Raw genomic sequence first — 25664 nt, forward strand, 5'->3', positions numbered from 1 at the left:
GTTAAAGTTAAGAGAAACAGGTGATGGGTGTTAATTGTCTGCAGGGGCCAGAATTAGACGTGGGAGCGGCCCATTCATGCCGTCGTAAAACGCGACGGTGTTTACGACGGCGTGGACACTCTGCTGCAGGTTTGGAGAATCCAGCCCGGGATGTTTTGCCCAAAGAGCAACAGAGATGTAGATCAGCTACTAAGGAAGAACATGGAAATGGTTAGTATCTGTGGGTTAAACACAGGATCCAATGTATTTCTGTGCAAAGAATAGAGTGTTAGATATGGTGAGATGAACTGATTGAGTTCATCAATGAAAAGGTAATTTTTTCTTCACGTAATAGGAGTTTCATTGTGATACAAGCTGCTTTTCAAAGACTGTAAAGTAGATGTTAATTATTTAAACGCAATGGTAGAAGCCTGCTGTGTTTTCACTACCTGTTATCTCTCGCACTGTCTGGAAGACGTTGAGCTTGTCTGGATCCAAAGCAGCAATATTATGATAGGGGTCACTGGAAAAAAAAGAAGAGCCAGTTCCATTATACAGTTGTCTCAACAAGACAAATTCTGATAAGCCGGCAGCAACAACAGTTTGCATTTGTATAGCACCCAAGCCATTTCACAGGAAAGTTACAAAGCAAAATTTTAAAAGTCACAGAAGGAAATAATATAGCAGATAGCCAAAAACTTGGTCAAAGAGATGGATTTTGAGTAATGCTTTGAAGGAGATAAGAGTGGTCACATGGAGAGGTTAGAGAGGGAGTGTGAGAATTTAGGGTCTAGGCAGCTGAAGGCATAGTCACCAATAGTGGAGTGATTAAAATTAAGGATGTTCAAGTGGCCAGAATTAGAAAAGTGCAGATATCTTAGAGGGTTCTAGGGTTGGAGGCGATTACAGACGTAGGGAGGCATGAGGCCATGGAGGGATGGAAAAACAAGGATAGGAATTTTAAAATTAAGGTGTTGTCTTGCTTGGAACCAATGTAGGCTAGTGAGTGCAAGGATGATGGATGAATGGGACTCGGTGCAAGTTGGAATATGGGAAGAAGAGTTTTGAATAGCATCAAATTTCTGGAGGGTAGAATGTGGAAGGCTGGCCAGGAGCGTGTTGAACTAATTAAGTCTGGAGGTAACAAAGGAATGGATGAGGATTTCAGCAACAGACTGAGGCAGAGGCAGGTTAGTGCCAGGCAATGGTATGGAATTGGAAATAGACAGAATTAGTCAAAGTGTGAATATATGGTTGGAAGCTCATCACGAGCTCGAATCAGAGTGAGGGAGTAGTCATGGAACGGAGTTTGCTGGGAAGACTGAAGACAATGGCTGTATTATGTTGGAAGAAATTTCTGCTCATCCAGTACTGCTTGTTGAACAAGCTGTCTGACAGTTTGGGGCAGTGGAAGCAGGCGAGGTAAACATACATGTGAAAATCAATGTTGTGAGTTTGGATGATCTCGTCGAGGGGTAACAGGTAGATGAAAAATAGGAGAGTGTGGGATACATCAGAACTAACAGTCTGGTGTGATAAAAATTCATGTTATTTCTGAAAGCCTCACGTTATCTCAGCACAGCTAATCACCCCCATTTGAAGGAATGTCAGGTATAGTTCACATCTCACTGCACTTAGGGTGTACTTATTTATTTCTGCAACTTGCATTTGTATAGCACCTTTGATGTGGCAAAACATTCCAAAATACTTCACAGGAACACTGTCAAAAGAAAATTTGTCACTGAGCTATATGATGAGGTATTATGACAGGCAACCAAATGTTTAGTCAAAGAGGTAGATTTTAGATAGCAGCAACAAAGAGGAGAAAGGGGCAGTGAGTTGACGAGGCGCAGAAAAGGAATTCCACAACCTAGGGACTAGATTGCTGAAGGCAAATAGTGAAATGATCAAAGCCAAGCCATGTATAGAAGGCCAGAATTGGAAGAGTGCAGAGATGCCACAGGGATGTAGGTCTAAAAGAGGTTACATTACTAGGCCAGTGCTCTCGAAGACAATTACAAACACAGTTGTACCCATTCACATGCAGCTGTAATGCTTTGGATGTTAATTTTTTACATAGCAAACCAGTGTTGTCTTTGAAATTGTGCTGTGCGGTACTTTGGTATCCAGCGCACTGCCCCTTTAAATGTTTTTACTCAACATTATTTATCACAGAACAAGACCTGCAGGATGCCTTTTAGACTGCTGCCTGGCAAAACACCTACGCAGTCAAACCTGGGAAAAATACTGCCCACATTGTGAGACAGTGAAGTGATTTGTTACGGTCGAAATCTCAAAGCTACGCATCATCAGGAAATTCGAGACAAATTCCAAGGGCAAAGGAGGCAAGCAGCTTGGCATAAAGCATTTGAATTTAGTCACATACCTCGTACTTTGCTTCATTATTTGTTTGCTGTCATTTAAATATCAACAACCATTGAATGCCACCTCGAAAGCTAATAACATATGACCAATAATTTTTATGTCCCAAAAACAGCCCTTAGTATAAGCTGATGACAAGTGAAAACATTCACTTACACTGCAAGTTCAATGGGAAAAGGGCTAGTATCTTCAGTTATGGATGTGCTTGATGTTGGCTTCTTTTGTGTTGAAGAAAACAAATCATGTGATGCAATTATGTTGGTTCTGTTCCTGTGTCAAGGTCGTTTACCTTCAAACCTTAATTCCTGAAAGGCACTCAGAGTATTCTCATACCAACATTTCATATCTGGAATTTTGGGACAGAAAATTAATTTGCCCTCCAGTCCTGAATTCCCAGTATGTGCAGACAAGTGGAGCTTTACTGAAAGCATGAGTTCACAAAATGTACCGTTCAGTGGGTGCTAGCCTTGGCTCAGCTATTAGCACTCTCTGAGTCAGGAGGTTGTGATGTAAGAGCAGTACTGAAGGACTGCTGCATTGCCTGGGGTGACTTATTTCAAGTGAGATGTCACAATGAGGCCCCATCTGCCACAACAATTTGCACTTTTAACAGAGCAAAATGCCTCAAAGCACTCTAAGAGGTTTTAGCTCAGTGGGCGAGACAGCTGGTTTGTGATGCAGAACAAGGCCAGCAACGTGGGTTCAATTCCTTACCAGCTGAGAATTCTGAATTCTCCCTCTATGTACCCGAACAGGTGCCGTGTTAATGTAAGCCTACTTGTGAGAATAAAGATTATTTATTTAATCAAAGTTTGACACCAGCCATAGAAAGAGTATCTAGGGCAGGTAGTCAAAAGTTTGATCAAACAGTAGGTATAAAGGAGACTTAATGGAGGAAGGAAAACTGAAGAGCCAGAAGGGTTTAAAGAGCCCAGATGGTATGGCAGACAATGGTGGGGCAAAGAAATTGAGGGGTGCCCAAGGGCCCATTGTTGCAAGAATGCCAAAATTGCAGGCAGTCGCAGGAGGAGGTTATGTAACATTATTACATTATGTACTATGGTCCAGATTTTCATCACAATGGAAAGCCTTTCTGTCATTGCCAACTTCATGGAAATTTCAAAGCCCCAACCCTGAACCCAGCAATTCCCAGCTTCATGGAAATGGGAATGGAGTGGAGTTGGATTGAGGTTCACGTATATGCAATTCACAGTGGCAGCTGGCTTGGGAGAGATAAGGAACCTCCAAGATTGTTAAAAGTGCATTGTCTACGGTTAAAGAACTGTCCACCTATCAAAGTTGTCAAGGAAGTGTCAAAGCTGGCAAAGAAGTATCAAAGGATGCGAGATGAGTTGGCATAGAGAGAGTAAGGGTAAAGGATGGTAGGTGGTGGTAATGGGTTGGCATGAGTTAGCACTAGGTTGGCATATGGGTGTGGGTAAAGGGACATGGATTGGCATGGTGATCCGAGGACCATGGGGAGTGGGTAGGGGGGGCGTAGGTTGATATCGGCGAGCATGAATAGAATGTAGGAGTGTGTAGAAGCGTGGGGGGTATTAAGGCTGTTATTTATTTATTTTATTTCAGCCTCTGCACTCATTCTGGGGTTCGTATATGAGCAAGATCAGGAATTGAAAGTTTAATACGTGGAATTGGTTGCATGATATGGACAAGGCTGCATTGAATACCACTTCAAAGGGCATTAAGACTAAACAACCTCCATGTGGGGCTGCAGTCACATGTCAGATAGATGAAGCAGAGGGATTTGGGAGCAGGTTGCCTTGCCTGTGAAGCATGTGTGAACCAGTTCAGGATTTTTTACAGCAGGCAGCATTTTATTTTGTGGCGCTCGCACAAGTTGCCAGATTTATTCATGTCATAAATATCCGCAAAGGGATTCAAACTAATGAGCTGCGCATTATGGCACCAATGCCATGCCTACCAGGCTGCCGTGCAAACATCAGGACCCAGTTATTGTCATACTCAAAGTAAGTGAAGTATTGATCAAATGTGGCTGAATAATAAAATTACAATTTCTGCAATTTAAAAGAATACAATCCTTCAATAGGTATATATATATATCAGCAATGAAAGGAGAGGATGTCACCATCACATCATCTTCCTGGTGGCTGGACACTGAAGCCTGTCAGAGTTAATTTGAAACTTGTGCCATCAACTGTTCAGAAAGTACCTGAATCAAATTATCCTAACCTGTCAACGTAACATTTCTACTTCACTTATCTGCTTGAAAAAAAAAATCAAATCAAATCAAAAATGCAGGGTAGGCCTGCATTTTGGGATGAAGCAATCTTTTTGTAATTTATCTATTTTGAGGGGTGGATGAAGGAATTTGAAATGCATTGCTGCAGCAATCAAAGATGAGCTAGCTTGGGTTACGTGATGAGGGGCTGGTAGACCTGACCCACCTGCATTGGGTTAGCCGCCTGAAATGAGTCCTGTGCGTCTCACTCCTGATGCTGGTGGGCAATAGCCTGGGGCACAGAAATCTCCCTAATCCAAGATTCTCAGTTTGGGTTGGCCAGCTCAGTCGGAGGCAATTACAAAATACATAAATCCACTCACTTTCATGAGCTACTCGATTAGTGCTGCATGACTGATTCCACAAACTATGATTATTACCATGGAGTCCCTGCAAGTTCACAGTTTTATTGGCAGTTCCAATTCGTCATAAAATCTTTGATGTGAGGCTATGAAAACAAATGTTTGTTTTAATTAGTGATTCATTACTTGAGGAAATTAAATGCAGTGAATGGGCTTTTATCAATGAAGTATTTTTTTAATATTGATGCGACCAATTGATACTTAAACTTGATTTAATTTCATCTCACAGTGGTCCTGAGGTCTGTCCATGGCTGATACTGGGTGAGTACACATAGAGGATGTAGGGACAAAGGGTGATGAGATATGGGTTGGTATGAGTTGGCACGGGAATTATAAACGGCTATGGGGGTTGGTAGTGGGGCATTTGTTAATATGAAGGTCGTTAGAGGAGAATACATTGGCATGGAGGGCATGAGGTGGCAGGAATGGGGCATGGCGAGTATTTGGAGTGGTTGAGGGGGTGTAAGGGATGGAGGACTATTTTGATTTTATTTTATTTATAGCTTGGGGAAAGACCCAGAGCACCAAGGCGGTGCCATTAAACAGCCCTCAACTGCACTCAGCATTCATTGTTGCTACTGCAAGGGCCCTTCCTATTCATCCCCTTATTTCCCATTTCTTTTAATTTGTTGTCATCATTTTGTTCCATGGATATTTAATGGACATGTACCATTAAGACAAGCAGAGGAAGTGGGGAACTCAAAGTTGCCAAATAGTACACTGTGCTATTGGAGATTTAGCTTTTGAACAGCAGAATTCAGACTTTCTGGCACCCGAGGGATCGGAGGGATTTGGTTCGATTGGTTGGCTGGTGGCCAATGAATTGTCCAAAGGCTGTATTTGTCCGGCGACAGGAGGTGATTGGGTCCTACCCATGTGGGATGATTTTCAGAGAACTCAGGAAGGGCCAGTCAGGTCCTGGATGCTGAGAGAGTAAGCTGTGAGCTGATGTTTCTCTCTCTCTCTTTCTTCAGAAATGCTGCCTATCTGCTGTTTTCTGAACCTGCAGACAAGATTTGAGACCTGGATGAATCTACAGTGAAACCCAATTACAGTCTGAAGGCAAAAAACCTCCAATGAAGATCTGGACTGAAGAAAGGTGTATGGAAGACATCCGTCTGAGAAGAGACTTTTATCCTTTTTACTTTTCATTTTATTTTTCTTTACACCCCGCTTTCTTCTCTGTGTTTGTCGGTCTTGTGTGTGTGTAGAGGGTGGGGCGAGTTAAAGAGGAGGGGTTATGAATTAGATAACAGCTAACCAGTTGTATTTGCTGCCTATTTCCTCATAGTTATTTTTATTAATAAAAATTACTTGTATTTAAATTTACAAATCTGATAACTATAGTTGTTGGGCAGCCAGAGACCAAAGATTTTGGATATTTTCTAAGAATTATTTGTTCATTTCAATTTTAAAGTTACCTGGACACTTTGGAAGCGAGGCAATCACACCCCCTAGGATATAATCCATGTGCTGAGATCCATTTGTTGTATCATATTGATCCACAGATCCCTACAGTGCCCATCGTGTTTGCGTTGGTCAAAAACAACCACCTAACCATCTCATTTTCCAGCACTTGACTAATAGCCTTGTATGCTTTAGCATTGCAAGTGCACATCTAAATGCTTCTTAAATGTCGTGAGAGTTCCCGCCTCCACCATCCTTTCAGGCAGCGAGTTCCAAATTTCCCACCACCCTTGGGTAAAAAGGCTTTTTCTCAATTCCGCTCTAAACCACCTGCCCTGTACCTTAAATCTATGGCCCAGGTTATTGATTCCTCCACCAAGGGGAAAAGTTTGTTTGTGTCTACTCTATCTATGCCCCTCATAATTTCATACATCTGAGTCATGTCCATCCTCAGTCTCCTCTGCTTCAAGGAAAACAACCCCAGTCTATCCAATCTCTCTTCATAACTAACACTCTCCAGTTCAGGCAACTTCCTGGCAAATCTCTTCTGCAGCCTTGGATGCTAAAAGACTTGGCTGTAGAGATTGTAAATGTATTGGTTATAATTTTCCAAAACTCTTTCGATTTTAGAAAGCTTCAAGTCGATTGGAAAACAGCAAATGGAACACCTTTGTTCAATAAAGAAGGGAGGCAGAAAGCAGTAAACGATAGGCCAGTTCGCCTTAAATCTGTCAAAGCAAATTACTAGAATCCATTATTAAGAAGGCCATAGCAGGACACTTCGAAAATCATAATTTTCTTAGGTTTTTCAAAGAGAAATTGTGTTTAACTAATTTATTAGATTTTTTGAAGAAGTAATAAGTGAGGTGGATAAAGTGGAATCTGGAGATGTGGTGTACTTGGATTTCCAGAAGGCATTTGATAAGTTGTCACATCAAAGGTTGTCATAGTTGGTAGCACAGTGGTTAGTACTGTTGCTTCACAGCACAAGGGACCTGGGTTCGATTCCCGGCTTGTGCAGTCTGTACAGTGAATGGTAGAAACCTCAAGAGTATTGAAAGTCAGAGAGATCTAGATGTACAGGTCCATAGGTCACTGAAAGGGGCAACACAGGTGGCGAAGGTAGTCAAGAAGGCAGACGGCATGCTTGCCTTCATTGGCCACAGCATTGAGTATAAAAATTGGCAAGTCATGTTGCAGCTGTATAGAACCTTAGTTAGGCCACATTTGGAGTATAGTGTTCAATTCTGGTCGCCACACTACCAGAAGGATGTGGAAGCTTTAGAGAGGGTGCAGAAGAGATTTACCAGGATGTTGCCTGGTATGGGGGGCATTAGCTATGAGGAGCGGTTGAATAAACTCGGTTTGTTCTCACTGGAACGACTGAGGTTGAGGGACAACCTGATACCAAATCACCAAATCCCCTATCACCAAAATCCCCTCTCACCAACGTCCCCTGTCACCAACGTCCCCTGTCACCAACGTCCCCTGTCACCAACGTCCCCTGTCACCAATGCCCCCTGTCACCAACGTCCCCTGTCACCAACGCTCTCTGTCATCAATATCCCTTCTGTCACCAATGTCCCCTCTGTCACCAATGTCCCCTCTGTCACCAATGTCCCCTCTGTCACCAATGTCCCCTCTCACCAATGGCCCCTCTCACCAAAATCCCCTCTCACCAACGTCCCCTCTTACCAGGGTCTCCTGTAACCATTTCCAAGCATAATTGAGACTTGGCTCATCCCTTTGGATTTCCCATCCCCCCTCGCTGGGAGACAATGCAAATTCCTCTTGGCACCTGTCAGGATGTTGCTCTGATTAGAGACTGGGTGGAGCCGAACTGAAACTAATGTCCATCAGCAGTCCCTGGCACATCCGTGTGCACTGCCTGAGCCACATTATTAAACACTAGTACATAATTGCATTTAATTATGTGCCAGAGATAGATGACCCTTTCATATCCAATCACCCTTTGGAATAAAGGAAACAAACCATTCTGGTAAAGAGACATTGGCCAGCTACAGTGAGGCAAGAATTCACCTTCGACGTTAAGACAAAATGAGTAGAATTGCATTAAATGCCCTCCTTAAACTCTATGAAATATTGAATTGCAGAGACTCCAACAGAACTGAATGCAGGGTAGGTGTATTGACAGATTCAACCCTGCCTGTTTTACATTCCCACTGAAGGTGAATTTCTACCCCAATATCAGTTTGACATTTTGCAACATTTGAAATTGAAGCGCTTGCAGAAACTCATTGGGCTTTTCTCAAGCTGTGTAACTCTTGCACTGGACATCAGTAACCTGCAAAATGAAGCCAGTACCCGGTGTCTGGGTTAACAAAGCTGTAATACATACCCCTCAATGCCAGTGATGAGAAAGATAAGGTTCCCATTAATTTTGGTGCAGTTAATAAACTTGTCAATGTTGCTCGAGTCAACGGTTTTTGCCATTTGCAAGCTTCCAGTTCCGATGCCATCACAAGCTGTGAAGAGAGAACAAGGAGGAGGAATTGGTGAAGGGGCATTGACTGGATAATGTACAGGGAGGCTTCATATTCCAACACACAGAATCTCGGCTGCTGCCTGCGGCACTCAGTCAGTCATGAATGCACCAAAAATTGAGGATGTGATGTGAACTCGCTGCGCAACATTGCACACAATCACGTGCACTGGGTGAATTTACCATTGAGGACACGGATCAGGGACCTGTAATTTACAGCCTGGCAACCAGGAAAGTGGCAGAGCTCTCACCACTCACTCGTGTAAATACATATTAGCCATGGTGTCAATGCTTCATTCTCGGTTACGTTTCCATTTACACCACATCCATGACTGAGTGCAAGCACTCTTGTCCTGGAGTCAGTAGGTCATGGATTCAAGTACCATTTCAGTGACTTGAGGACATAATTCAGGCTGGCACCCCAATATAGCACTGAGGGAGTGCTGCACTGGTTAAATGATGAATCAAGTACCCGCCCCATCCCTTAAAACCCCCTGCATTCTCTGGTGGATGCAGAAGGTACTCCAGCATTATTGAAGGAAAAGCAGGGGAGTTATCCATGGCCAGTATTCATTGCTCAACCAACATCGCTGAAAAACAGATTATCTGATCATTCTCACATTATTGTGTGTGGGATCTCGCTGGGCACAAACTGGCTGCCATTACCATAGTGACTACTATTCAAATGCGCTTCATTGTAAAGGACACTCTGAGGTCATGAAAGTCACTCTAGCAGTAATTAGCAATGCTGCCTCATGGCGCTGAGGACCCAAGTTCGATCCTAGCCCCTGTCTGCGTGGAGTTTGCATATGTTTCCTGTGGGTCTCATCCCCACAACCCAAAGATGTGCAGGGTAGGTGGTTTGGTCATGCTAAATTGTCCCTTAATTAGAAAATTAAAAAAAAATTAAAGTCAGCCGAGATATACTATTACTTTCAATGTATTTGGATAAAACCACAATCTATAATGCTTCAAAGGAGGGTCATGGGGCAGTGGAGTCCCTGCCTCTGAGCCAGAAGCTTTGAGCTCGAGTTCCACTCCAGACTTAGTGGCCAAGGAAGGTACATTCATAACACGGCGAAACTGATTGAATACCAATCTGAAAACGCTTCCAACAAACACCAATGGGAGGTGATAAGGGTGGGAGAGATCTCTGGTCAGTGTTTTGATGGAAAGAAAGTTGGGGCCTCTAATCCATGGCCCTGGGCGACAACATGCATGCAAAAGTTCATGATGCCACAGCAATGCAAGAATCCCTGAGTGAACTGTAACACACCAGCACTACAAAGAGAGGGTAAAGTTTCTGCTCCGACTCTGTCATGCTGATTTAAGGCTGGAATCTGTGTGCTGAGATATTGCAAGGTAACGGTCAGATTTAGGAGGCTGCACAATCTCATTGTGGGCTGGCAGAGCCATAAGTGTGATTGCCACCCATATATTTGTAACATGTCATGTTATGCTGCAATTTGGTGGTAGTGTGTGCTGGCTACATATCAGTGAGAAGAAGGTGCCATGGAGGAGAAGCGGGGGTGGGGGGGAGGGGCAGAGGTTAACTCGGCTGAATCATATAAATTAACCATCAACGTAAAAATGTTTATAGAATCGCTTAAAACATAAATGAGTAGCTTCAATTATTTTAACGTGCATTTTTGAGTCTGGTTTTCAGTCAGGAATGCTGAGTGAATGTGCTGTCATTTTAAGAATTATTTTCAGATGCAGCGCTCCAGGTGGGACCCTCACCATCAGGCCACAGGTATCAGAAATGTTAAAGAAATAAAGATTTGCATTTAAGTAGTGCCTTTCAGAGACTCAGGATGTTGTAAAGTGATATGCAGCTAATTAAGTAATTTTGGAGATGGTTGACTGTTGTAATGTGGAAGACATGGCAGCTAATTTGCACTATTTATTATTATCATTATTATTATAAAAGACCCCACGGGATAATGACCAGAAAATCTGCTGATGTTGGTTGAGGGATAATTATTGATCAGGAACTGGGGGAAACTCCATTGGCTCTTGTTTAAAAAAGTGTCAGAGGGTCTTTAACATCCACGTGAGAGAGCTTTGGTTTAACTTTCCATCGAATGGTCAATTTGAGAGGGCTGGCAGGAAATAAGTAAGTGTGATGCTCAGAGGAGATTTGCACCAAATCCATGAATTTTAATCAATTTGTTTTGCCTTATATGGGTTTTATGTTCCCTTCTCTTTTCCAGTCTTCTTCTCTCTTCCTTTCTCTCTCAAGAGGCACTGACTCATGCATGAATAAAACAGGACAGGCAATCCTCTGGCATTTGGTCCAAGTAGCTGTTCTTAATTGGTGAGCCGAGACTATGTCTAGTCAATCCCACCCTCATTTCATCTCCACTTGCATCAGCGAGCGTACATGAATCCTTGAAAAACACCCCTCCTTAGTCCTGAAGCACAAAGGCCAGGAGCACAGCTCTTACTGCTGCCTCAGATGAGAGTTCAACCAACAACATCTGGTTGGTGTGACTGAACTACACTCTGGGCAGCAGCTTTACCCATTGTACCACCAAGTCACCTTTCAATTGTTCCAGCCTTTGCTTTTCCTGTGCCTGTCGAAACCTGACCTGAGCTTCCAGTTGCGACATGTATTGTTAACATGAAACAAAGTTGGCCTGCAATTGATGAGCATATCACTAAGAAGGGAAGGTCAGAAGCTACAGTCCTGGTCAACTCCTCTTCTTGCTCTCACCCCTAACACATTGGCCATGACGTCACCTATAGCATCACTATTACCATCCTGGCAAAGGCCTCTTTACTGTTCATCCCATGGCAAAGTCCGGTTTAAAGATGGTCATACGAACAATTACTCGTCACTAGGTGCCATTCTGGTCATCTGAAATGTCTCCTGCTCCGGCGTAGTTTCAGGGTGCAGGGATTAATAGGGTGCGGCCGAGGGGGCAGTAATAGATTCCTGCCCACTAGGCCAATTAAAGTACTAAATGAGGGCAATCTTCACACAGTGTTGGCAGGTATGGTCACAGTTAAATTTGTACAAATATATACGTCTCCAGAGGGCTCCTCCACCTTGAGGCACCCTAACGGTTGCCCATTTATAGTGGCAGCACCTACCTCTCCCAGTGAGGCGGCTCGTCACATTGAACTTCAGGAACTCTCATTGGCCCTCCCACCTCTGAAGCTTGTCCATCATCCTCAACTGGGCAGGGCTTCCGGAGCCTGTCTCTTAAGTGATCGCCTCCTTCAAAATCTCCTCTATGGCCCTGCCATGGCCACCTCCAGAATCCTGACCCAGAATTCAGTCCAGCTTCAGGATTTGGACTCTAGGTCTAAAACGCGGCCCAGGAATCATATTCGTGACATTTAGTGACCCCTGCTGGGAAAGCACTTATGGCTAAGGCTGGGTTTGACGGTCAGGTCACCCATGGTGGAAGCTCCATGATTAGATTCACAAATTGGAGGAATGTTCTGGTGTGAACTGCTGGAGAGACTCTGGAACTTGAAAATCCATACACATCCAGCAAGGAGTCAGTACTTTCTGGAGAATGGAGGATGTGGTTTTAAAAGGAGAACTGGATTAATTATTGTTTACACAGATACACCACAGTCTTCTCAAATGAGGTAGGATCAGTCTTCGTTTTGGTCTGCAAAGGGCTGGAGATTTCAATGATACAAAAATGAGGATTACCTTTGGGACAAATATCCGTGCAGGGTTTGCACGCTTTAATTCCATTTTCTTCCACTTCCATCTTGTTACTCGGGCAAGCTCGTACACAAGAACTGTGATCCACCACAAAGTTATCTGCAAGGGGCGAGTGAAGATTTCCAGTTGTTTAACATACTTTAACATTCTTATGATTTTATTCCATTAAAGTTCTGCCCATCAGTATGCCACTGAAACCCAACACCTCCAAAGCCAACCTGATTGAAAGTTTAACAGAGTTCACTTAATGTTATCTCCCACCTGGCCAATACATCAGAGACTTGCTCCATCTTTGTGCTGTTCACTATTTAACTTGCACACAATGCAGAATTCCATTTCTTACCATGTTACTTTTGCCGGTTGAATATCTACCATGGCATGGTGGCACAGTGGTTAGCACTGCTGCCCCTCAGTGCCAGGGACTTGGGTTTGACTCCGGCCTTGGGTGAGTGTGTGGAGTTTGCACGCTTCCCTCATGTCTGCACTAATCGAGGGATTTCCTCCGGGTGCTCCGGTTTCCTCCTCCCACATCCAAAGATGTGCAGGTTAGGTGGATGGGACAATATCAATACGTGGGGATAGGTAGGGGGAGTGGGCCTAAGTAGGGTGCTCTTTCAGAGAGTGGATGCAGACTCATTGGGCTGAATGGCCTCCTTCTCCAATGTAGTGCTTCTATGGAACTTACTGCCTGGGCGGATTATAATTCAGTTTTACTGCCAGTACAGGCAAGCCAGGTTTTTGGCAGCCACCTCCATCATCATTATAAATTTCAGTGGTGCCTATTTACCAGTGTAAGCAGCAGCAGCTGGTATCACTATTACCACAGCTTTGCATCCAGCTTGTATTATGAGCTCAATTTCTTGCCTAGTCCTTGGCATCGATTTTCATATCGCACAGGATTGTTTCCTGGACTTTGTTGGTTTGCTTATAAAGTCAGTAAATGACAGTGCTGAGGATAAATCCCTGATCCTCATTTCCCAGTGACCACTCACAGGTGAAGAGAACAAATTTGTCAGGCTCTATTATTGCAACCCTACCTTTGACCTGTGTCAGAATTTGATCAAAGGTCGGGGTTTATTGCATAATTTTACTTTTGAGCTTTTTCCTGCACAATGGTGAAGTGAGTCAGATTTTTCCAGTTTGCCAGAAACTGTAAATAGAAACTAAACTGTATATAATATTCCAGGTGTTGGGTGAAATTCTCTGGCCTCCCCGCGGGGCAGCCCATCGTTGGCTGGCGGCGGGAGTCTCTTGTCCTGGCACTGTCAATGGTATTTCACATTGAGCCCACCTCATGCTGCTGGGAAATCCGCAGCGGGAGTGTATCGTCGGCGGGACCGGAAGATCCAGCCAGGGTGAACAGCCGGAAGATCTCGCCCGTGGTCTCACCAATATTGCGTACAGCTATAGTAAAACATCCCTATTGTATATTCCATTCCCCTTGCAATAAATACCAACATTCCATTTGCCTTCCCAATCACTTGCTGTACTAATTCTGCAAAGTACCTGATAGTTATCCTCTTATTTATGAATATTCAAAATAAATCCTCCACCAGCAGTCTGAGATTTACACCCATTGATAAACAGAAATGTACTGTGTCAAAAAATAGTTAGCTCTTCTTTTTTTAAAAAAATTTTAGATTACCCAATTATTTTTTCCAATTAAGGGGCAATTTAGTGTGGCCAATCCACCTACTCTGCACATTTTTGGGTTGTGGGGGCGAAACCCACGCAGAATAGATAGCTCTTCTAATGGTTCTGTTGGTAAGGGGATGATATAACGGAGTTGAGAATCTCAGTGATTCTGCTCAATCTGTGGATGGGAAGGGTACTGTAGGATTAGGGTTGGTGGGGATGGGAGTGCGGTGAGGGGCAGTTTTGAGAAATACCCGTAAATCAGCCACTGTGCCCTGAGGCAAGGGTTCAATCAGGCTTCATGCTCCTGCCAGACGAGGACAGGCTCACATGCCATACAGCCAGAAAGTCTGCCAACATCCACTGTCTGGACACACGCAAAAATGGGCATTCGGGCTCCCTGATGAGCTCACATTCCAGCATTGAGAGGCAGTATCTTCAGCAAAGGCGCAAATTGGAAAAAAAAATTTTAAATACTGACTGAGAGAAAATCCATAACTAGAACAAGTGCACTGTGACATGCAGCAACCAGCATGTGATCATGTAATTTGTTTTCCTTGATGGATTTAGTCAAGGATCAATGTTTTTATCAGTGGTATAATGTAAAGATTGATAACAAATTGATAATGTCCCTGACAGATAGTAAAACTAGATCCTCAAGATGACAATAAGCTGTGCCAAACCCTGATGAGGCTCTGCATGCCTCATATGGGAGATTCCAAATGAAAGAGTCCATTTGTAAAACAATAGACACACAGTCCCACACACATACACACACACACATATTCAGACACGCAAGGATGTACATACACTACACAGGCCCCATACACATATATTCAGACATATCTATTACACAGACCCACACACACACAGACATAGGTGCACACACATACAAATATACACACACAAACACATGGGGTTGGATTCTCCGTCGGCGTGATCTTCTGGCGTGATCGCACACAGCGCACTCATGCCATGGATTTCCCGACGGCGTGGGGTGCCCACAATGGGAAACCCGATTGGCCGGCTGCCAGGGTGCAGGATCCCGCTACCGGCAGGGACAGTGGCACCAGGAACGGGTACAGTAGGATGGAGAATCCCACCCATGAATACAAACACAAAAACATGCCCAAATACATGGACACATATGCAGATGAATAAATACAGACATACACATTACACAGACACACACATACATCACATACCAGTACACATACAAACACAGAGAAATACAAATATATGTAGACACATATACACACACATTATACAAATCTACATTTACACATTTAAATGCAGGGACATGCATGCATGCACGCACACAAAATACAGACACATACAGATACACATATGCACACACACAGGCACACAAACACCATGCATGTACTGACTCATGCAAACACACAGTCACAAACATCTACAGGCACATACATGCACACACACACACATACACAAGCACACACATTACGTATGTAAATACACACGTGTATATGCACACATTACACAGACATACATATAGATAGATAGAGATAGAGAAATACAGCACACAACAGGCCCTTCGGCCCACGATGTTGCGCCGAACTTTTGTCCTAGGTTAATCATAGAATTTTGGACAATTTTTCACGGCCAATCCACCCAACCTGCACATCTTTGGACTGTGGGAGGATACCGGAGCACCCAGAGAAAACCCACGCACAAACGTGGAGGATGTGCAGACTCCACACAGACAGTGACCCAAGTCGAAATCGAACTTGGGACCCTGGAGCTGTGAAGCAATTGTGCTATCCACAATGCTACCGTGCTGCCCTTAAGAAGTTAACCTACACTCCCTTATTCTACCCTAATCCATGTACCTATCCAATAGCCGCTTGAAGGTCCCTAACGTTTCCGACTCAACTACTTCCACAGGCAGCGCATTCCATGCCCCCACTACTCTCTGGGTAAAGAACCTACCTCTGACATCCCCTCTATATCTTCCACCATTTATCTTAAATTTATGTCCCCTTGTAATGGTGTGTTCCACCCGGGGAAAAAGTCTCTGACTGTCTACTCTATCTATATGCAGATAGAAACTCACATCTACACAGGCGCAAGACAAAAACATTCATACATCTGGCAACTAAATATTCCAACGGATTTTCGGTTTGAAAATTTTGTTATTCTTTTGGCCAAACATAAAACTAACCTTTCAAGAGCGAGGGGAGGGAAAAGTGGTGGGACTGAGCCAGAGGCAGACATTGAACAGAGAGAAAGATAAAGATTGAAATACAGAAGGGGAGATAAATGGACAGAAATATGGTGAGACAGATGGAGACAGAAATAAAGTAAGATATAGGAGATAGAGAGGAAGACACAAAGAGAAAGAGATGAAGTGTGAAATGTATGGAATAAGACAAGCAAGCAGGGAGAGATCAATAAAGAAATTCAGAGAGACATGGAGAAACAGAGAGTGAGAGTTAGACTAACAGAGAGCTGAATCAGAATATTCTAATTTCAAATAATCTCCCAAACATCAGCTTGTACTGAGTTCTGGAAAATGAGGCCGTCCAATTAAGCCCAACAACTGACACACTCTTATGAAGAAAAAGACAAGGATAAAGACTGAGTAAAGACTCTGGGCGCGATTCTCCGCTCCCCACGACACCTGGGAGAATAGCGGGAGGCGTTCTCCCCCACCCGCACGCCGAATCGCCGCTCGTCGTTTTTCACGGCGAACAGCGATTCTCCGAGGCCGATGGGCCGAGAGGCCGGCCGTTTCCGACCTTTTCACGACGGTGGCAACCACACCTGGTCGCGCCGTTTGGGGCTTCTAGGCGCCCGATTGGCACGGGAGCACCACGGCCGTGCTCCGGAGGGGACAGGCCCGCGATCGGTGCCCACCGATCATCGGGCCGGCATCCAAAATGGATGCACTATTTCCCCTCCGCCACCCCGCAAGATCAAGCCGCCACGTCTTGCGGGGCGGCTGAGGGGAAAGATGCCAACCTGCGCATGCACGGCTGACGCCAATTAAGGCCGTCAGCCGGCTTAATTCTTGGCGCGCGGCCTTGATGACAGCCGAGACGCCCGGGGCCCCGATACTAGCCCCGCCGGGGCGGGGGGTGGGGGGGGGGGGGGGGGGGGTGGAATCGGGTCCCGGGAGGGGGCACGAAGGCTGCCGTGAGTGACGGCCTCTTTCACGGCAGCCTTCCCGGTTCTCCGCAGTTGCGGAGAATCGCGCCCTCTGTGTTGCATCAACTCACATCTCAGAGGGATAGGTAATATTGAGGAAGCATGGACTTGGACAGGCTAGGAGAGCGGGCAAAGAAATAGCAGATGGAATACAATGTGAGGTTATGTGCTTTGGAAGGAGGAACGGAGGCATAGACTATTTTCTAACTATGGAAATGTTTCGGAAATCAGAAGCACAAAGGGACTTAGGAGTTCAAGATTTTCTTGAGGTTAATGTGTAGGTTCAGTCGGCAGTTAGGAAGGCAAATGCAATGTTAGCATTTATGTCGAGAGGGCTAGGATACAAGATCAGGGATGTACTTCTGAGGCTATATAAGGCTCTGGTCAGACTCCATTTGGAGTATGGTGAGCAGTTTTGGGCCCCAAATCTAAGGAAGGATGTGTTGACCTTGGAAAGGGTCTGGAGGAGGTTCACAAGAATGATCCCTGGAATGAAGAGCTTGTCATATGAGGAGCGGTTGAGGACTCTGGGTCTGTACTCATTCATGTTTAGAAGGATGAGGGGGGTTCTTATTGAAACTTGCAGGATACTGCAAGGCCTGGATAGACTGGATGTGGAGAGGATGTTTCCACTTGTGGGAAAAACTGGAAGCAGAGGACACAATCTCAGACTAAAGGGACGATCCTTTAAAACAGAGATGAGGAGGAATTTCTTCAGCCAGAGGGTGGTGAATCTGTGGAACTCTCTGCCGCAGAAGGCTGTGGAGGTCAAATGACTGAGTGTCTTTAAGACAGAGATAGATAGGTTCTTGATTAATAAGGGGATCAGGAGTTATGTGGAGAAGGCAGTAGAATGGGATGAGAAAATTATCAACCATGATTGAATGGCGGAGCAGATACGATGGGTCGAGTGGCCTAATTTTGCTCCTATGTCTTATGGTCTTATGGTCTCTAATATTCTGCTTCCTGGACTAGTATCAAAATATATTCGAATGCCCTGAAGTCAATATGCCTATTACCATTGATTGGCAAATTAATCTACATGTTTGTGTGAATTTGTTTATTTTGGTGTCTAATTTAAAGTTACTTTCATTGCTTTAAATGTGAATTTCTCTTACTTAAGCCATTTGTGAGGTGAATCTAAAACTGGCACCATAGACTCCATGTGCAAATGGCCTCCTTCTGCGCCACAATGACTCTGAAATAATCACTGATAAATCCAAATGGAACGTGGGAGAAAGTTCCGTACCCAGAGAGTGTTTGGAATGTGGAACTGGCAACCTGACTGATTGGTTGAAGTGAATAGTGTTTAAAGGGGAAGAGATGAACACACAAGACTGAAGGGAATGGATGGACGTGATGGTCAGATGAGATGATATAGGGTGATTGGAAGATTTGAAACAGTATAAACACCAACTGTTGGAATGAATGATCTGTTTATGTGTTGTGCGTTCTATGTTATTCAACGCTTGTTGAGGTCATCTTTTGACTCTCAGTTCACAAGGCTCAGCAATGAATCTTTCCCTTATATTTTGCTCCTTTACTCGGAATGATTTTTGTTTCTTTTCTTTGCACTCTCTTACATGCACGTCACAGTTGCACTGAGGTGACCAAAACTGAGCACACATTGCACAGACTGCACAGACATGTGTTCTACTGTCCCACTTGTGGTTGGCTCAGTATTTTGTTACTCTTTTAAACAAAACCTTGGTGTACATGTGCATCAGTCGCTGAAAGTAAGCACATAGGTACAGCAGGCAGTAAAGAAGGCAAATGGTAGGTTGGCCTTCATCGCGAGAGGGTTTGAGTATAGGAATAGGGATGTTTTACTGCAATTGTATGGGGCATTGATGAGGCCACACCTGGAGCACTGTGTGCAGTTTTGGTGTCCTTCTCTGAGGAAGGATGTTCTTGCTATGGAGGGAGTGCAGTGAAGGTTTACCAGGCTGATTCATGGGATGGTGGGACTGTCATATGAGGAGAGACTAAATCAGTTGGGATTATATTCATTGGAGTTTAGAAGACTGAAAGGGGATCTCATAGAAACTTGTAAAATTTTAGCAGGATTAAGATTCAGAAAGAGTGTTTCCGATGGTGGGTGAGCTCAGAACTAGGGGTCATTGTTTGAGGATAAGGAGTAAACCTTTTAGGACAGAGGTGAGGAGAAATTTCTTCACCCAGAGAGTGGTGAATCTGAGGAATTCACTACCACAAAAAGTAGTTGTGGCTAAAATGTTATCTAATTTCAAGAAGGAATTACATTTAGCTCTTGGGGCTAAAAGGACATGGCGGCCGGTGGTTGGGGGGGGGGGGGGGGGAGGGGGGGGGGGGGGGGGGGGGGGGGGGAGAGAGGGATCAGGGTATTGAATTTGATGATCAGCCATGATCATAATGAATGGTGGAACAGGCTTGAAGGGCAAAATGCCCTCCTCCTGCTTTTATTTTTTATGTATGTTTCGATGTATAATTGTTGATGGTATTCTTTCCAAGTCCCTCTGTGCTGATCCTGTTCCATTTACTTTGTACTTTGATGGTGCATCATTTAATTTCCTCCAGTCTAAGACTGTATGGATTGCCCGTCACTCATTGCACTTGGGAGATGGTGACAGATGCATGCCCAATGGGGCGTGGGTGGCACATTCCCATCCCTGAAGACAATCAGAATGCAATGGGATTTATGACCATCGAGGTGCCAGCCCTCAAACTGACTTTTACTGAATACATTTTCAGAACTTGCCGTGGTGGGTTTTCAATGCATGACAGGTGCCCTAGATGAAAGCCACTAAGGTTATTTAATTTGCTATCCATCTGCTCATTTGTATAAATAAGTCAAATCCTCAGATAAAAACAAACAATAATTTATGTTTACATCGAGACTTTAACAGAATGGAATGTTCCAAAGTGTTTCACAGGAGTATTAAAATTCAAAGTATGACACCGCGTCACATAAGGAGATATTAGTAACATAGGAACATTGGGCAGCATGGTAGCATAGTGGTTAGCACAAATGCTTCACAGCTCCAGGGTCCCAGGTTCGAAACCCGACTTGGGTCACTGTCTGTGTGGAGTCTGCACGTTCTCCCCGTGTGTGCGTGGGTTTCCTCCGGGTGCTCCGGTTTCCTCCCACAGTCCAAAGATGTGCAGGTTAGGTGAATTGGCCATGATAAATTGCCCTTAGTGTCCAAATTGCCCTTAGTGTTAGGTGGGGTTACTGGGTTATGGGGATAGGGTGGCGGTATGGGCTTGGGTAGGGTGCTCTTTCCAAGAGCCGGTGCAGACTCGATGGGCCGAATGGCCTCCTTTTGCACTGTAATTCTATGAAATAAAGGAGTAGGCGATTCAGCGTCTCGAGCCGACTGTCATTCAGTTAGATCATGACTGACCATCTACCTCAATGCCACTTTCTTGCACTATCCCTATATTCTTTGATATCATTAATATCCAGAAAACGATAGCAAGACATCTGTACTCAACTCTCACGATGAAGGTCACTATACCATTTCTAATTGTTTGCTGCACCTGCATGTTAGCATGTTGTGAGCAAGAGCACCCAGGTCTCTTTGGACACCAACATTTCCAAACATTTCACCATTTGAGAAATATTCTGCCTCTCTGTTTTTTCTACTGAAGTGGATAACTTCACACTTCTTCACATAAGCCGCATGGTTCCCTAGTATTTCTGCGACATTTTCTGTATTTTCCTCAGTGAGGACAGACACAAAATAGTTTAGTTTCTCTACCATTTCCCTATTTTCCTCATAAAGAGGGAATGTTTCTGTCGACAGATGGGTTGCAAGAGGAGAAATTAGTGCTATTTAAATTAACACCTACTGGAAACACCCCCCCCCCCCCCCCCTCCCATAACGCAAGCAAATAACGATTGACTGAGAGAGCGAGACAGAGGGCCAACATTTTGTTCATCCACCCACACTCCTTGTGGCATGGCTTTTATGCACATGCTTGATGAAGCAATCTTGGGAGAGAATCCCCTTACCCCTCATCCCCCACCCCAACAGAAATACAAGATATAAACTTGGGCAGGACACAGAAATAATCCAAAAAAATTCAATAGTACAATCAAGACCACATTGGTACCGAACCAGACACATTCCTAAAAACATCCTCAATCGCTGCATCCATGGCACATCCACTTAAGAGGAGTATACTTATCCACACGGAGGCCACAAGAGACCCTTCTTTCTGATATACATACGTGGGCATTTCTTGACGCAGAACGCTCCATATGTATACTTGGCATTGGGATTGGGTTCCACTTGAAACGTAATAGTGTTGTAAAAGAATGGCAAAGGACACTGAATAACGCAGGCTCCACTGTCATTGAAATTGGTGCATGCCTGCAAAGGTAAAGAAAGTCATTGTTATAACAAATAAATGCGGCCATTTCAATCTATTCAATTAGGTGATAACTTGCTTTTTAATACAGAGTGCCATAATGAGGCACAGCCATATATATTACAGCCAGGAAAGAGGCCTTTCAGCCCGTTTTACCATGCTGCTGCTAGGTCTCTGACTAGAGCTGTCCACTCTAATCCCATTTCTTGTCTTGCACCCATAACCTCTGATATTCTTCCTTTTCAAATTTCTCAATGAAATGATGATATATTTTGGGTGCGGCATCACCCACAGTGAGAATTTCTTCTGAAGAGTTCTGTGTGAAGTGAATTTGGACCCGCTTGAACCAGTTACTGGTGAGTTTAAGGACAAAACCACCCCAGATTTCATTCCTCAAAATGGTCAAATGTAATATTGATAACTTGAGCAGATCGTTGTCGGAACAAAGCTTTTACTCTGTGTCTAACCTATGCTCTACCTGACCCAGGATTGTTCACGGAGCTTTATACTGTAGCATTCCTGTGCTGTACCTGTCCTGGGAAAGATTAATAACAAATGAGAGAGGAAGCTTTTGTCTGTATGGGCTCTGTCGGCCTCATTCTGTGCCATTAAATCTTTCTGTGTTTCTGTGATAATGCTATGCTTTTGCTGGGAGTGATTGATGGGCAAGCCAGCAAAATCTCTTTCTTTTTTAAACAACAAAAGTATACACTTACCCTTTATCACCAATATTACTTATTACTGCCTTGTTCTAGCGAACCAATGCATAAGTTACCCATTATCACCAGTATAACTTTATTATCATATTCTAACTGACCAAGCTGCATGTTATCCTTTATTACTATTGCCTTATTGCAACCATAAACTAATTAATCAAGGTCTGTGTTACTCTTTATCAAGTAATGATGTGTGTCAAGAGAACACAACCACAAGAAAACACATTCTCTAACCTAAGGTACCTCTGCCAGGATACCAGTACAGTGTGAACTTGTGAAAGTACATTATTGTGTATTATATACCAGACAATCAGTACTTAAAAGTTAGCTTAAAGACAACTGTTGCTTCATTAGGGAATTATTGGACACGCAAGTTCTGAGAATGCCACTGCCATTATGGCTGCAGGTCAGGAGTCTATACCACAGCAGACAGCACTAATCTTTTAGTGCCACTCATAAAAAGTTAGATGGCCTAAGGATACAGATTGAGAATTCATTGCAACAGAAACAGCCCAGATGGAAATGAGTCCTTCTCTATTTAATTGCCACAGTAAAGTACAATGAGGCACTGCATCACAATGATGCAATCTTTAAAACAAAGCTAACCCAGCAAGGTAAATTTCTTGTCTCAGATGATCTACCAATTCCTCATCTGCAAAACAAAATCCACTAATTGTGACAGTTTCAAGAACTGTTTATAGGAATGCTCGTGCTTTTATAATGGTTGACGCACAAACCCAAAGGTGAGGCAATGGCTCAGTGATACTGTAATGCACTTGAAATAGATGAATGTTACTGTAATGAATTTGAAGTGAGTCAGTGATACTGTAATTAATTTTAAATAGATCAATGTTATTGTAATGAATCTGAATTGGGTCATTGTTACCATAGTCAACTTGAATTGGGTCAACATTACTGTAATGGATTTGAATTGTGTCAGTGTTGCTGTAATGAATTTGAATCAGTTCAGTGTTACTGTGATGGACCTGAATTGGTTCAGTGTCAGTGCAATGAATTTGAATTGCGTCAGTGTTGCTGTAATGGATTTGCATTGGACAGTGTTACTGTAATGGGTTTGAATTGGGTGAGTGTCAGTGTAGTGAATTTGAATTGGGTCAGTGTTACTGTAATGGATTGTATTGGTTTAGTGTCAGTGTAATGAAATTGAATTGGGTCAGTGTTACTGTAATAGATTTGAATTGGGTCAGTGTTACTGTAATAGATTTGAATTGGGTCAGTGTTACTGTAATGAATTTGAGGGGAAGGGGGTTGCCTTGAATGGGGGACACCATGCTAGTAGGTAGGCTATTTAATGGGATTGCATTGGGGTCGATCTGTAGAGGGTCTGGGGGAGGAGGGGTGGGGTGTGTTCGTTTTTTGTTTCTTTGTTTATTAGGAGAGGGGGGAGGGGTGGGGAAAGGTGGGACCCTGACTTGGGCGGGGTTGGTGTGGCGCAGTTGGTTATGGGAAGATGGTGACTGACATGTTGGGGTGGCCCAGAGGAGGGGCAAGGCGTGGACTTGGGGGGGCTGGTGAAAGAGGGACAATGGATGATCAGGAGAGAAGGACTGGGCTGGGGTGGGGAGGGAAGCCCGGAGGTGTTGAATGGACCAATTAAGAGGCCTTGCGTTTTCGCATATTTAAGGGATTTGAAGGCGGATGTGGTGTTTCTTCAGGAGATGCATTTGAAGGTGGGGGACCTGACAAGGTTGAGGAAGGACTGGGTGGGCCAGGTATTCCATTCGGGGTTGGATAAAAAGAAGAGGGGGGTGGCAGTGTTGATCAATAAGAGAGGGCCTTTGAGTATAGTGACAGACCCTGGCGGTAGATTTGTGATGGTGAGTGGGAGGTTGGAGCCCGTGGTGCTGGTGAATGTGTATGCCCTAAACTTGGATGATGTGTATGCCCTAAACTTGGATGATGTGGAGTTTTTGAGGCAGGTGTTGGCAAAGATTCCGGACCTGGACACGCCCTGCCTGATTATTGGGGACGGGGGGTGTTTAGTACGGTGCTGGACTCTAGGCTGGACCGGTCTGAACGTGCTGGCCATAGCAAAGCAGCTGATGGAGTTATGAAATGCTTGGCAGGTGTAGACCCATGGCCATTTGAAAGGCCAAGTGTGAAGAGTTTGAGATTGGTGGAGGCCATTCTGAGGGTTGACCTCAGGCACTCGGCGTCTGAGGAGGCGCCGTTGAAGGAGAGACAGAAGCTTCAGATGAAGTTTGGACTTGTGTCCACGGGAAAGGCGGTGGTGCATTGCGTAGGGCAGGGGGACAGTATATGAATATGGGGAGAAAACCAGCAGGATGCTTGTGCACAGTTGAGGAGGCAGGTGACGGGGAGGGAAATTAGGAGGATGAGAGATGGCGGAGGTATGGTAGTTACGGAGTCAGAGGAGGTGAATGGGGTGTTTAATGTGGGGTGTTTGAGGCGTTTTACCGGAAATTGTACAACTCGGAGCCACCAGTGGGGGCTGAGGGCATGGGGCAGTTTTTGGATGGGCTGCAATTCCCGAGGGTGGCAGAGGCGAAGGTGCAGAAATTTGGGGCCCCGATCGGGCTGAGGCAGGTAAGGGATTACGTGGGGTCGTTGCAGATGGGAAGACCCGGGGTCGGATAGGTTCACAACCAAGTTTTACAAGATGTTTGGGTTGGAGCTGGGGCCTCTGTTAGTCGAGATGTATAATGAGTCGATGGTTAGGGGAGAGCTCCACCCCCCTCACACGTTGTCTCAGGCTTTGATATCGCTCGTTTTAAAGAAAGACAAGGACCCGGAGCAGTGTGGGTCGTACTGCCTGATTTCACCATTGGATGTAGATGTGAAGCTGTTGCCGAAGGTACGGGCGACATGGATAGAGCTTTGTGTGCCAGGGGTGATAGGTGAAGATCAGACGGGATTTGTGAAGGGGCGGCAGATATAGACGTATGTTCAGAAGTTACTGAATGTCATAATGATGCCCTCAGAGGACAAGAAGTGGAAGTAGCTGTGGCAATAGAGAAGGCATTCAATCAGGTGGAGTGGACGTACTTATTCGAGGTGCTGGAGCGGTTTGGGTTTGGGCAGGGATTCGTGGACTGGTTCAGCTGTTTTATAAAGCAGCTAAGGCAAATGTTCGGATGAACAGGATCAGCTCGGAGTACATTGGGGTGCACCGGGGGATGAGGCAGGGGTATCGCTCTCCCCGCTGCTCTTTACCTGGCAATTGAGCCCTGGG

General features: G+C 44.5%; 1 protein-coding gene across 1 annotated transcript in view; it reads right to left on the reverse strand.

Annotated features, from left to right (window-relative positions):
* LOC119958521 (receptor tyrosine-protein kinase erbB-4-like) overlaps positions 1-25664 on the reverse strand; it is a 1233387-nt gene that overhangs the window by 442450 nt on the left and 765273 nt on the right. Inside the window, exons 7-10 of the mRNA XM_038787050.1 lie at positions 21595-21736; positions 12564-12677; positions 8750-8876; positions 429-502 (exon numbers count right to left, since the gene is read on the reverse strand). Of these exons, the coding sequence (XP_038642978.1) occupies positions 429-502; positions 8750-8876; positions 12564-12677; positions 21595-21736 (457 nt within the window). The remainder of the gene's footprint in view (positions 1-428; positions 503-8749; positions 8877-12563; positions 12678-21594; positions 21737-25664) is intronic.

This window comes from Scyliorhinus canicula, chromosome 2 (assembly GCF_902713615.1).
Source record: "Scyliorhinus canicula chromosome 2, sScyCan1.1, whole genome shotgun sequence".
Lineage (NCBI taxonomy): Eukaryota > Metazoa > Chordata > Chondrichthyes > Carcharhiniformes > Scyliorhinidae > Scyliorhinus > Scyliorhinus canicula.